We start from the raw sequence: 13530 nt of genomic DNA, 5'->3' as shown, positions 1-13530 counted from the left end.
CTCCAGCCTCCTTCCCAAACACACACACTCCAGAAATTTGCACCACACATTTATTCCCGATGCGGGACAGGTTCCTTCCACCCCCAAAATGAATCACATGCTGCCCTGGAGAGATGGAGATTCTCCCACCATCTCTGGGGAAGGAGTAAGGAAGGCAGGTGCTGGGGACCAGGAACACTGCAGTTCCCCAGACAGCTCATCTTCCTTCTCACTGAGGAGAGCTGCTCCCACCATGGTTAGTCCTCTAGTCTACTTATCCCCTTAGAAAAAAAAAAGCAAAAAAAAAAAAGCGCCTTCACTATTGAAAAACAATAAACAACATCTCAAGTACGAAGGAGGGGTCCTGGGCTGGAAGAGGGGAGGGAGTGGAGGAATCGTCACTGTTTCTGCTGCAGGGCCTCCTTCCTCGCTGCGTCCTGTAGCAGCTGCGTGTCCACCTCATCTGCAGGCAACTGCACATAGCGGACCACTGAGCCCCGGATGAAGCAGTTCTTCACTGATAACTAGACAAAGGTGGGCAAACGTGAAAACACTCTTAAAAATTTCCTCTAACCCACCCAGGGGCCTCCTGTTGTCAGAGGTGTTTGCTCTTTCCCACCAGCCCTCACTCACCATGTGAGGGTATTTCTCAGGGTCTGTGACACTGATGTCAGTTAGTTTGATGTTGAGATACTAAAGAAAGATGAACATCGTTAGCCGTAGAGACAAGTACAAGACAAGCACCCCACCTTCTTTCCCCAATACCAGTCCTGGGCTCTTGCTTTGTCTCACCTGATCCACAGAATGGAGGGTCCCACAGATGCTGTCAGGGGCAGAGGAAAGGAAGAACCAAATTAGTTTACACCAAAGTCAACACAGAGGTGACTTGAGAGCTAAGAACATAGTTTGGGAAAATCAAGGACTTGACAAAGCCAGAATAGGTGGAAACAAAAGGGGGTATTCCTAAGCCGTAGAGTAGGAAAGACAGTGCTTCCAGAACAGTTTTGTTTTTTTTTAATTAACTTTATTGGGGTGACACCGGTCAACATGATCATACAGGTTTCAGGGATGAGTTTGTTACAAGGTGTGTATACTGAACCATGTATACACACCATCCAGTCAAACCTTCTGTCACCATATATTAGGACTGCCTTCTCCACCCCTAGAAGTGTGTTATTTTAGCAGTCCATCGCCTTAACCACTCGGCCACCTCGTCCCACAGTAGAAGTGTGTTATTTTAGATTATACATCTTTCCCTATACCAATCCACTCTTGAGAGCTACCATCTACATTTCTCCTGTATGGCATGTATAATTTTACAGCCACTTTTATAATCTTTAGCAACTTTACAAAGTAGCTATTACCATCCAGGGGATCAGAGAGGGTGTTTAACTTGCCCAATTTTAGAACAAACAAGGACTCAGACCATCAGCTGTTTCATTCATGGATTTGGAACCAGAGCCCAACATATACAGTAGATAAAGCAGCCAGCATTGCTCTTGAAGGGACAAGAGATACCCTCTCCCTTCCCCACTGCTTGAGACCCTGAAACGTTCGTGAGGAATGCTCTCTCCCAACTTATAAAATTTGTCAGATGGTGTTCATCTTCTTTCCCAAGTCTCACAACTTCCCATCCCATGAACTGTAGCTCTGCCCTGCATATCCCATAAATCCCTGGCATTTGCTGATGTCTAATATTTCTGTAATTCTCTTTCAAGTTTGATTTCTACAAACCAAGGTCCTATTACTTTACACCTCAATCCAGGCCACCTTCCCATGTGGCCACCCTCTTCACCATCCTTAGGACCACTAGTTCTCAAACACTGACGTGTGCTAAAAGGTGTCAGAAGTCCATGACAAAAGAGGAAACACAGGCCAGTAGTATTGTGTACGCTGTATGCTAAAGGTTGTCAATAACTTTAAATTTTATTTTAGGAAGAGGAAGGGGGAAAGAGAAACATCAATTTAAATATTTCTTTTTATTGGTTTCAGAGAGGAAGGAAGCAGGAGAGATAGAAACATCAATGATGAGAATCATTTTTCAGCTGCCTCCTGCACGCCCCCTACTGGGGATCAAGCAGTCAACCAGAATTGAACTTGGGACTCTAGTCCACAGGCTGACGCTCTATCCACTGAGCCAAACCGGTTTCGGCAAAACATTGACTTTTAAAAAAAATCAACTTATTTATGCATTCATTGGTTAATTCTTTTATGTATCCTGACCAGGGGTTGAACTTGCAACCTCATATATGGGGATGAAGCTCTAACCAACTGAGTTACCTGGCCAGGACTAAAAAATAGCTGTTCTTTGATTGTCCTTACTATTATTTTTGGTATTAAATTTTTAAAAATAAAATTATCATGAAAGGCAGTTTTTTAAAAATGTCTTTTATCTTGCCAAAAATAAAGTTGGCAGTTCTCTACTGGACCCTATTTTTGTAAAATCCTGTCTTTGAAATCCATATCTGAGGCCCACCGCGCCGGTGGTGGTTTCGCCACATCCCTGGCTGAACAGCCTTTGACAGCACCTCGCCACCATGTGCAGCGGTGGTGACTTCAGGCATTGGATAAGGTGGTAGCACTTCATTCAGTTCATTGAGAGCGGTCTGACAACAAGCCTGAGAAAGCTCCTTTCCCAGTCCAATGGCATTCCTTCCCACCTTACGTCCTTGCTTTGGGACCTGGAGCTAAAACTAAATGTTTTGCCATGTGGGAGGCCAGGGGGGAGAAAAGAGGAAAAGAAAACAAGTCACTCCCAGAATTGCCTAGGGTTGGTACGGGCTCCCACACTCTCTCTCTCTGGCCCTCATCTCTACGCCATCAGGACCATACACATTGCCCACGTCATACGTGAAATCTCTGATGTAGAATCCCTCTCCTCGCCACTCTGCCATGTCAGAGAGAGACAGTTAGAAAAATATATTGATTTTGTACAGAGAGGAAGGAAGAGGGAGAGTCAGAAACATCGATGAGAGAGAAACATCGATCAGTTGCCTCCTGCACACCCCCTACTGGGGATGTGCCCACAACCAAGGTACATGCCCTTGACCGGAATCGAACCTGGGACCCCTGAGTTCCCAGGCCGATGCTCTATCCACGGAGCCAAATGGGTTTTGGCTCTATTTTAAATGTACCTCTCATTTAAAGGATTTTCCCCCTAAAGAATTGGAAACTGCCCAGCTAGTGTGGCTCAGTGGATGAGTGTCAACCTATGGACCAAGAAGTCACAGGTTCAATTTCTGGTCAGAGCACATGCCCGGATTTCGGTCTGTCCCAGATTGGGGGTGGGGGGCTGTGCAGAAGACAGCCTATCAATGTTGATGTTTCTCTTTCATAGATGTTTTCTCTATCCTCACGCTTCCTCTCTCTCTAAAATCAATACAAACACTTTGTTTTTCCTCACCCAAGGATATTTTTCCATTGACTTTTAGAGAGGTGGGAGGGAGGGGAAAAGACAGAGAGAAACATCAATGTGAGAGAGACATATCGATTGGCTGCCTCCCTCACGTGCCCCAACCAGGGCTGGGGATTGAGCCCGCAACAGAGGTGCACATGCCCTTGACTAGAATCGAGTCTGGGGCCCTTCAGTCCCTGGGTTAACACTCTATCCACTGAGCCAAACTGGCTAGGAAATAAAAACATTTTTTAAAAATTGCTTTTAAGAATTGGAAAATGCCTGTCCAACAGCAAGGCCTTGGTTAATAAAGATGCCATGCAGACATTAAGAAAGTTAAAGATCACCTTTATTGACGAGAAATGTCCACATCTGCTAAGTGAAAAGCAAGTTTCAAAACTGCAGAGAGAACATGATCCTGTTTATAACTTGTAAAAAAGCCCTGGCTGGGCAGCTCAGTGGGTTAGAGCATCGACCTGATACGTCAAGGCTTCAGGTTTGGTCCCCCATCAGGGCACACGTAAGAATCAACCGATGGCCGAGACCGGTTTAGCTCAATGGATAGAGCGTCGGCTTGGGGACTGAAAGGTCCCAGGTTCGATTCCGGTCAAGGGCATGTACCTTGGTTGCAGGCACATCCCCATTAGGGGGTGTGCAAGAGGCAGCTGATCGATGACTCTCTCTCATCGATGTTTCTAACTCTGTATCTCTCTCCCTTCCTCTCTATACAAAATCAATAAAATATATTTTTTAAAAAAAGAATCAACCGATGAATGCATACATAAGTGGAACAACAAATTAATGTCTCTTCCCCCTTCCTCTTGCTAAAAAAAAAAAAAAGAAAAAGATAATCAAGACAGAATTGGATTTCAGTTTTTGCTGTCATTTACTAGTTGCATAGACTTGAGTTTAAGTTTCTTAACCTATCCAAGCTTCCAATTTCCTCACATGTAAAGCAGCAACAGCAGTATATGTCACAGGGGTGTTATGAGAATTCAATGAGTTAAATGTATGCAGAATAGTGCCTACTCAAAAGGAGTTCTCAAATGTTAGCTACTCTACTTTCAGCACACATTAAGCTCCTACTATGTGTCAGGCTATTGTACACATTAGAAACAATGGTGAGCTTAAACATGGTCCAGGGCCCTGTCTGAAGGACAGGCCTAAAACAGAAAAACATTTTTCTGAAGTCACAATTTGAGAAGCACCCACTATGAAGAAAATAAGACTCTGGTAGAAGAATCTACTTGGCTAGAAAAAACAGGAAAAGTCCAAGAATACAGCATTTAATTCCCAATTCTGAAAGATGATTAGGCGTTATGATATAAGGGGTAAGGAATGGAAAAGCAATACAGTCAGAAGGGATTGGTCTCCTGTTTATCCTTTACATTTTCTAGAGCAAAAGGGAGATTATGCCACATATACTATTTTGCAACAACTTTCCACATCAGCACATCTCATTCTGATGTGACAGCTGTGGAACATAGAAGCCACAATTTAACCCAGTCCCTATGGATAGCCACTTGTTTTCCATTTTTGGTTACTGCAAAGAAAACTTACAAACGTCTTTGTCCTTACATCTTTACTTGTGGAACTGACTCTTGGGTCAAAGGAGATATAATTTAATCAGAAAAAATGCTGATGCCTCCAGCCTCTGACCTCTGTACTAACTCTGTATATAATTCTAGAGGCCTGGTGCACGGATATGTGCACCGGTGGGTTCCCTCGGCCTAGCCTGTGCCCGCGCAGCCCGGGACCCTTGGGCATCAGGCTGAAACCTGCAATCTGATATCCCCCGAGGGATGTAGTAGTGCGAGAAATGGCAGGCGGCCAGGGAGGAGCCCAAGCCCAGGTTGGGCACTGTGCTGCTCTGGCTCATCCCAGCCCCACTGCGCCTGCTGCTGCTGCCACGGCTCCAGGAGCTCCCGCTGTGGGAGCGCACTGGCCACTAGGGGGCAGCTCCTGCGTTGAGCGTCTACCCACTAGTGGTCAGTGTGCATCCTAGTGACCAAACTGTCCACTAGTACAGCAGTCGACTGGTTACTTAGGGTTTTATATACATAGGTATGTATTTCTTTGTATTTCTTTTCAAATACAAGAAACAGTTCCACAGCTCATCTGTCAGCTTAAGGCACCATTCTTTATCTCTCCCACCTTACCCAGCCCTCAATAACACTTGTTCAGTTAAAGAGGTTTCAGGGCCCAGCCCGTGTGTCTCAGTGGTTGAGCATTGACCTATGAACCAAGAGGTCATGGTTTGATTTCCAGTCAGGGCACAAGCCTGGGTTGCAGGCTCCATCTCCAGTAGGGGGCATGCAGGAGGCAGCCGATCAATGATTCTCTCTTGTCATTGATGTTCCTATCTCTCTCCCTCTCCTTTCCTCTATGAAATCAATAACATATTTTTAAATGAATAAATAAAAAGTATAAATAAATCAATAGGTTTCAGGGCTCTGGGCACATCCACTCCCTGCAGACTTGTTGAAATAGGTACCTACCTCAGGTCATTCTTGAGTTCCACGACCACATCCTTGCCCACAAGGGACTTGAAAAAGGAATAGAAGAGCTATTGGGGAGAGAGGGGAAACCATCACACGGGAAGAGACACGGCAGGGAGCGGCCTTCTGCTACACCGGCATCCGCCCAGCACCCTCAACCCGCACCCTCACCGGGGCAGGTCTCGGCTCCCCAGGAGAGAAGACGGGGTGACGGAGGGACTGCTAGAGCCCCAACGACCGCGCGCTCTTCCCTGCGCCCTGGCCCCTCGGGCTCTGGAGCTCGCTCTCAGGCCGCCCTCTCTCCTGGGTCCTCCCCCGCCCCCCACAATCCCCCCCAAGCCTGGTCTCCGTCGAGAAAGTGCTCCTTGAGGTCTGACTTCCCCTCTAACGGGTCCCTGCAGACTCTCCATCGGGTTCTTAAACTTTCCCTTAAAAGGGAAAAAAGCCCTTGCGTCCAATATGTCTTCCCGGGGAACTTGAGGTGCAGGAACTAAGGGCGGAGAGGACCCCGGACGCAGCCGGGACCCCCACCCCGACCCCAACCGACCGACCCGCGCGCTCTCCCCAGGGCGCCTCCTTGTGACGTCACAGTACCTACCATGGTGCTCGCGCGGCGGGCAGCCGGCCGGCCCGGGGAAGCGGGGGCCTGGGCCCGGGGCCAGAGGCCGGGCGGGGGCCGGGCGCGGGGCGGCGCGGGGCCGGGCGGGGCGGGAGCGCCGGGGAGCTCGGGGTGCAGAAGCGGGCGCCCGCCAGCACAGGGATCCGCGAGGCAGGGCTCACGGGAGGGGGAAGGGCCGGGGCGGGGCGGGGCTTCCTCCTCCCGGCGGCCTCCGCCCGGGCTCACCGCGCAGGCGCGGCCGGCCTGGGGCCGCGGAAGCCCTCCCTCCTCTTCCCAGTGGCGGCGCGGTGCGACCCCAGCCGGAAGCTGCTGGGGAGTTTGTGAGACTCCAGAATCTCTCCACTCTGTCTGTTACACTTCCTTAAAAGTAAAAAGGAATGCTGCGTTGCCCTGCCGGTTTGGCTCAGTGGCTAGAGCATAGCCTGCGGACTAAAAGGTTCCGGGTTCGATTCGGTCCCTCCACAACAGGCCGGGTCAGGGCTGTGCTGGGGGCAACCCATTGATGTGTTTCTCTCACATTGATATTTCTTTCCCTCGCCCACGCTCTCTAAAAATCAAAGGAAAAATATCCTCCGGTGAGGATTAGAAAAAAAAAGAAGTGACAAGATCAGAAACTTGAGCACAAGTCTTGGTTTTATTAAAGGTTCCCTCCCAATATATTTCTCTCAAGGACCCATCTCAGGCCACATATCTTACACACTTTTGCCTCGGGCTGTCCTGGGATGGACTGAGTGAAACCAAGCAGGCTGCCTGGAGGATGGAAATAGCCATCCTCGTTGTTAGCTAGGACAAGGGTCTGGACAGTTCTAAATGCTATTTCCTGCTAAATGTTAATATATTGCAATATTCTGCAGAGGCAGCAGTAAGCAGGATAAGAGGACAGGAAACTCAACCCGATAAATTCGGGCAACTGCAGAGAAGAAATCAACGTCATTGACCCAACAGTGTACATAAGCAATGATTAAGGAGACAGAGCTTTGGCTATGAATCCCATCTCCTTGATTTGCTGCAAGTAAAACTACCCTGAACAGAGCACCTGATTGGCAAAAACCCCTTGAGTTTGGTAACAATCACATCCAAATATGCCCCCTCAAATACAAAGGGCTACAAACGCAGTTATTCATAGTTCTATGCCCATGTCACCAACATTTTTATAAATGATATAATAGGTGAAAATATTTTTTCAAGGAATAAGACCATACTAAGTCCTCCATTTCTCATCTTGTACAAAAGTACTCATTTGTCAGGAGTGTGCTGTAGAAATGTTTTATACACATAAAAGACATTCTAGCAGCCCTGGCCAGGGGGCTCCATTGGTTGAGCATCAGCCTTTGCTCTTAGGAGTCATTGGTTTGGTTCCCCATCAGGGCACAGGCCTTGGATGCAGCTTGATCCTAGGTAGAGGGCATGCAGGAGGCAGCTAGTCAATATTTCCTCTCCCTCTCCCTATTTCTCTAAAAGCAACAAAAACAGCTGAAACCGGTTTGGCTCAGTAGATAGAACGTCAGTCTTCGGTCTGAAAGGTCCCAGGTTCGATTCCAGTCAAGGGCATGTACATTGGTTGCAGGCACATCCCTGGTGGGGGGTGTGCAGGAGGCAGCTGGTCCATGTTTCTCTCTCATTGATGTTTCTAACTCTCTATCCCTCTCCCTTCCTTTCTGTAAAAAATTAATAAAATATATTAAAAAATTAAAAAATAAAAGCAACAAAAACAAAATTTTTTAAAAAGATGTAATAATGGACTCAGTGCACAGATACTGGATCTAGACCCCACCTGTAGGTAACATCAAGGAGAAGTTTGGCTACCCGCTCCCAACCTAAGCACTTAAACTAGTCTATCATTGAATATAAATAGAAATGACTTAGCAACTGCTCCCACTGGGGCTGAAAGTGCCTGATGGGCAAGACATGTTCCTGCTTGAAACAATAGCTCATGAAAAGTCAAATACTTCGTCCTTACCAACTTAATCATTCACAATTAGCTCACAATCAGACCACACATGCTCTCTCCATGAACTTTCCTTTCCTTTCCTTTTCAAGATACACTCAGAGTCTAATGATACCAGAAGAAATTTGTTTCAGGAACAAATTTACTGAGTGACAACCATCCACACAGGAAAAAGAAAGTTGGGGAGGCTGGAACTAAATATCAGATTCATCAAATGATTCAGAGAGGGGCCTAGTTTTCCTAAGAGTCTGATTCCAAACTCAGAAACAGGGCACTGGAGTGTAAAAAGATGGCACATGAGACTCGGCCATTAGCATTCCAAAATGGTGGTAACTTGGGCTCAGGTCCAGTCAATTCAAGAGTCATACAGTGTTTGATGATGAAGGGAATAAATTCACCTTAGAGGCACCCTCGGACCCTCCAGCTCCAGATAAGATTAATCTACTTCTTCAATGGTGGGGCCTGTGGCAGGCCTCCCGGGGGAGAATCCTGTTCCACAGGTTGGCCCAGTGCATCCCTCCTGGTAGAGTTTGGTGATGACTGGGTTACACACTTGCTCCAGTTCCTTTCTCTTATGATCAAACTCATCCTTCTCAGCCAGTTGATTGGCCTCTAGCCACAAAAGGACCTCATTGCATTTATCCAGAATTTTCTTTTTATCAGACTCACTAATCTTACCCTTCAAGCCTTCATCACTCACAGCACTCTTCATGTTAAAAGCATAGGATTCTAAGGCATTTTTTGCACCAATTTTCTCTCTCTGGACCTCATCTTCAGCTTTATATTTCTCAGCATCCTGCACCATGCGCTCGATGTCCTCCTTGCTCAGGCGGCCCTTGTCATTGGTGATGGTGATCTTGTTGGCCTTGCCGGTGCTCTTGTCCATGGCCGTGACGTTCAGGATGCCATTGGCGTCAATGTCAAAAGTTACTTCGATCTGAGGAACGCCCCTCGGTGCAGGAGGAATTCCAGTCAGGTCAAAACGCCCCAGCAGGTTGTTGTCCCTCGTCATGGCCCTCTCGCCCTCGAACACCTGGATCAGCACGCCCGGCTGGTTGTCCGAGTAGGTGGTGAAGATCTGTGTCTGCTTGGTGGGGATGGTGGAGTTGCGCTTGATGAGGACGGTCATCACGCCCCCGGCCGTCTCCAGCCCCAGCGACAGGGGCGCCACGTCCAGCAGCAGCAGGTCCTGCACGTTCTCGGACTTGTCCCCCATCAGGATGGCCGCCTGCACGGCCGCCCCGTAGGCCACCGCCTCGTCGGGGTTGATGCTCTTGTTGAGGTCGCGCCCGTTGAAGTAGTCCTGCAGCAGCTTCTGCACCTTGGGGATGCGGGTGGAGCCCCCCACTAGAACAATGTCATGGATTTTCCCCTTATCTATCTTGGCGTCGCGCAGCGCCTTCTCCACGGGCTCCAGCGTGCCCCGGAACAGGTCTGCACACAGCTCTTCAAAGCGGGCCCTGGTGATGGACGTGTAGAAGTCGATGCCTTCATAAAGTGAATCAATTTCCAAGTTGGCCTGCGTGCTGGACGACAGGGTCCTCTTGGCCCGCTCGCAGGCGGTGCGCAGCCGCCGCACGGCCCGCTTGTTCTGGCTGATGTCCTTCTTGTGCTTCCGCTTGAACTCCTCCACGAAGTGGTTCACCAGCCTGTTGTCAAAGTCCTCGCCGCCCAGGTGGGTGTCCCCAGCAGTGGCCTTCACCTCAAAAATCCCATCATCTATGGTCAGGATGGACACATCAAATGTGCCTCCACCCAGATCAAAGATCAGGACCTGTCGCTCTCCCTGACCAGCTTTATCTAAGCCATAGGCAATGGCAGCAGCTGTTGGTTCATTGATTATTCTTAGCACATTGAGACCTGCGATCACGCCTGCATCCTTGGTGGCCTGGCGTTGAGAGTCATTGAAATAGGCGGGCACGGTGATCACAGCGTTGGTGATGGGATGGCCCAAAAAAGCCTCTGCAGTCTCCTTCATCTTAGTCAGCACCATCGAAGAGATTTCTTCCGGGTAGAAAGCCTTTTTTTCCCCTTTGTAGGATACCAATACTTTGGGCTTGCTTCCTTCATTGATGACTTGAAAAGGCCATAGTTTCATATCTGATTGTACTACAGGGTCATTAAATTTTCTGCCAATCAGGCGTTTGGCATCAAAGACAGTATTCTGAGGATTCATGGCCACCTGGTTCTTGGCCGCGTCCCCGATGAGGCGCTCGGTGTCGGTGAAGGCTACGTAGCTGGGCGTGGTGCGGTTGCCCTGGTCGTTGGCGATGATCTCCACCTTGCCGTGCTGGAACACCCCCACGCACGAGTACGTGGTGCCCAGGTCGATGCCGATGGCCATCCCCTTAGCAGCAGCCATGGTTTTCCGAGACCTGTTAAGGAAAAGTGAGATGAAGTCTTGGCAGGGTACTACTTTAGTCTGTGTACTGTTTTTAATTGTGCTAAGCACATGTAACATGCAATTTACCATCTGAACCATTTCTAGCTGTACAGTTCAGTAGTAAGTTCATGCACATTGTTGTCCAACCAATCTCCAGGACTCTTTATCTTGCAGAAACTGAAATTCTATGTCCATTAAATAGCTCACCATCCCCTACTCCCACCAGCTCCTGGAAATCACCACTTTCTTTTTTATTTTCTTTTTCAGCTATGCCTCAAAATTTTAATAAGATGCCCTCTACACACATTTGCTACTAAAAATGGTAACAGCACATCAAAAAATTTGTTACAATTCAAATAAGTACAAGAATAAGGTGTATACCTAAATGACTTCATAATTCTCAATGATAATACCATTAGAAGGATCTCCATGTAATAGCCAATAACTACAGCTACATTTAAATCTTGGGCCTCCTGATTGATTCAGACACGTGGTATATAATAACCTCAGTCCTTATCACCCTTCATTACAGCCTTTCTTTCATTTCTTTCCGAACCTTTGCCTCATCTCCTCGTGACTTGCCTCAGCCCCAGCCCAGACCCCGTGAAGTTTTTCTCTGTTCTGCTGTTGGGGGCGACCGTTTTGGTGGAAGGGAGTTTGGTATTAGGGCTGAGAGTCAAGTTAATAAGGTTCTTTGCTAGCACTTCTGAGACAGCTTGCATGCCAGCTGGCTCTTCTCCATCAGGCATCTGAGAAAACTCCCAGGCCGAGGGTGGGCTGAGCTGCTCTGGTGAGTCCATTGGAAGTCTAGTCTCAGCCTCAAGTTCCTCCTAGATTCTGTCCCCAAAGAGTTCAAGCAGGTGATGCTCACAACTCTCAAACTGCTACAAAGCAGCCCGGAAAGAACCGAATAGCCCAAACACAGAGAGAAAATTCCCAATTCCCAAACTCACCACTTTCTGTCTCTGAATTCAACTACTTTGGATAGCACGGATTAGTGGAATTATACACTATAGCATGTGTTTCATTTTCCTTTCTTTTTAAGGCTGAATGTTGCATTATATATCCACATTTTATTCATTTACTCCCTCCAGAACTCTTGGGCTGCTTCTACCTCATGGCTACTGTGAATAATGCTGCCATGAAACCTGGGCACAAGTTTCTTTTTGGTGTGCAAATATCTCTTCCAGACAATCTTCCATGCTTTTTAAAAAAAATGTGTTTGGCCGAAACCGGTTTGGCTCAGTGGATAGAGTGTCAGTCTGCAGACTGAAAGGTCCCAGGTTGGATTCTGGTCAAGGGCATGTAGCTTGGTTGTGGGCACATCCCCAGTAGGGGGTGTGCAAGAGACAACTGATCGATGTTTCTAACTATCCCTCCCTCTTACTCTCTGTAAAAAATCAATAAAATATATTTCAAAAAATGTTTGATTTCATAGAGGAAGAGAGAGAAACATCAATGATGAGAAAATCATTGGTCAGCTGCCTCCTGCACAACCCCTAGCGGGGATTGAGCTTGCAACCCTGGCATGTGCCCCTGACCAGGAATCGAACCCAGGACCATTCAGGCGGAAAGCAGATGCTCTATCCACTCAGCCAAACCAGCTAGGGCTTCCATGCTTTTGGAGAGACAGAACAAAGCATTCTTCGTGGGAAGGCAGTGGGTGTCCCTGTTTTCAATTTTCACAGGTCCTGACGCAATTGCCCTGTCCTACGTCTCTGACATCTTTACTCCGAGGTTGACTCCCACTGGCTTAAAATGATTTACCTTCTGGTCTCTGCAGACACAATAACCGCCACACATGGGCTTAGCTGCCTTCCTGGGCTCCTGTACCCTCTACTAGGGCTTTGTGGGAGTAAGTCAGGTGAGATGGCAGCTCCCAGTAGTCTCTCTGACTCACCTTTTACCTAGACCCCTGGTCGGCAAACTGTGGCTCGAGAGCCGTATGCGGCTCCTTGGCCCCTTAAGTGTGGCTGGGTGAGTCTATTTCAAAGAAGTGGCGCTAGAAGAAGTTTAAGTTTATGCTGAAACCGGTTTGGCTCAGTGGTAGAGCGTCAGTCTGCGGACTGAAAGGTCCCAGGTTCGATTCCTGTCAAGGGCATGTACATTGGTTGCTGGCGCATCCCCAGTGGGGGGTGTGCAGGAGGCAGCTGGTCGATAATGTTTCTCTTTCATGGACATTTCTAGCTCTCTATCTCTCTCCCTTCCTCTCTGTAAAAAATCAATAAAATATTTTTTAAAAAGTTTAAGTTTAAAAAATTTGGCTCTTAAAGGAAACTTCAATTGTTTACTGTTGATATTTAGCTCTGCTGACTATTTGGCTCTGCTGACTAATAAGTTTGCCGACCACTGAGCTAAACCAATCCTGCCATCCAGAGACACTAACAGACCAGCCCCTCCGCCCCTTTCCGAGGCAGTGACGGGCCGCGCACCTGCGCTCCTCAAAGGGGCCCTCGGGGCTGGCGGCACCTCACACCTCAGACTGAACAGACCTGGGAGCCTTCCAGCACGTCCCACCCGGGACCCACCCTGACAATCAGCCCTGCCGCTTCACCTGCTCTCCCTGCGCCTTCGCTCCAGCTTGGTAACGTTCGGACTGCGAAGCCCCAGCCGGTGGGCACTCCCTCAACATCTACGGTGCGCAGCCGGTGTCCCCCCACCCCCCACCCGCCCGCCCGCCCTAAAGCTGTGAGCGGCTTCGGCCCTGTC

At 48.3% G+C, this 13530-nt stretch overlaps 2 protein-coding genes across 3 annotated transcripts; both read right to left on the bottom strand.

Moving 5' to 3' along the window:
* Window positions 1-38: 38 nt before the first annotated feature.
* LSM2 (LSM2 homolog, U6 small nuclear RNA and mRNA degradation associated) lies at window positions 39-6472 on the bottom strand. The gene is made up of 6 exons (XM_045573166.1): window positions 6461-6472; window positions 6043-6093; window positions 5872-5939; window positions 772-802; window positions 613-672; window positions 39-503 (listed from the first exon to the last, which is right to left on the bottom strand). The coding sequence occupies exons 1-6, from the start codon at window positions 6470-6472 to the stop codon at window positions 378-380; spliced, it is 348 nt and encodes a 115-aa protein (XP_045429122.1). The 3' UTR covers window positions 39-377.
* A 2078-nt stretch (window positions 6473-8550) lies between these two features.
* Window positions 8551-13490, bottom strand: LOC118705742 (heat shock 70 kDa protein 1-like). 2 transcript variants are annotated; one of them, XM_036414784.1, is made up of 2 exons: window positions 13376-13490; window positions 8551-10813 (listed from the first exon to the last, which is right to left on the bottom strand). In XM_036414784.1, the coding sequence occupies exon 2, from the start codon at window positions 10798-10800 to the stop codon at window positions 8875-8877; it is 1926 nt and encodes a 641-aa protein (XP_036270677.1). In that variant the 5' UTR covers window positions 10801-10813; window positions 13376-13490; the 3' UTR covers window positions 8551-8874. The 2 variants fall into 2 exon arrangements, with proteins under 2 accessions (XP_036270677.1, XP_045428690.1); XM_045572734.1 differs by lacking the exon at window positions 13376-13490 and adding an exon at window positions 12589-12606.
* Between the last annotated feature and the right edge of the window lie 40 nt (window positions 13491-13530).

Source organism: Pipistrellus kuhlii, unplaced genomic scaffold (genome assembly GCF_014108245.1).
Source record: "Pipistrellus kuhlii isolate mPipKuh1 unplaced genomic scaffold, mPipKuh1.p scaffold_m20_p_5, whole genome shotgun sequence".
Lineage (NCBI taxonomy): Eukaryota > Metazoa > Chordata > Mammalia > Chiroptera > Vespertilionidae > Pipistrellus > Pipistrellus kuhlii.
The sequence above is the reverse complement of the archived record's forward strand: the minus strand, read 5'-3'. Positions and strand labels throughout refer to the sequence as shown.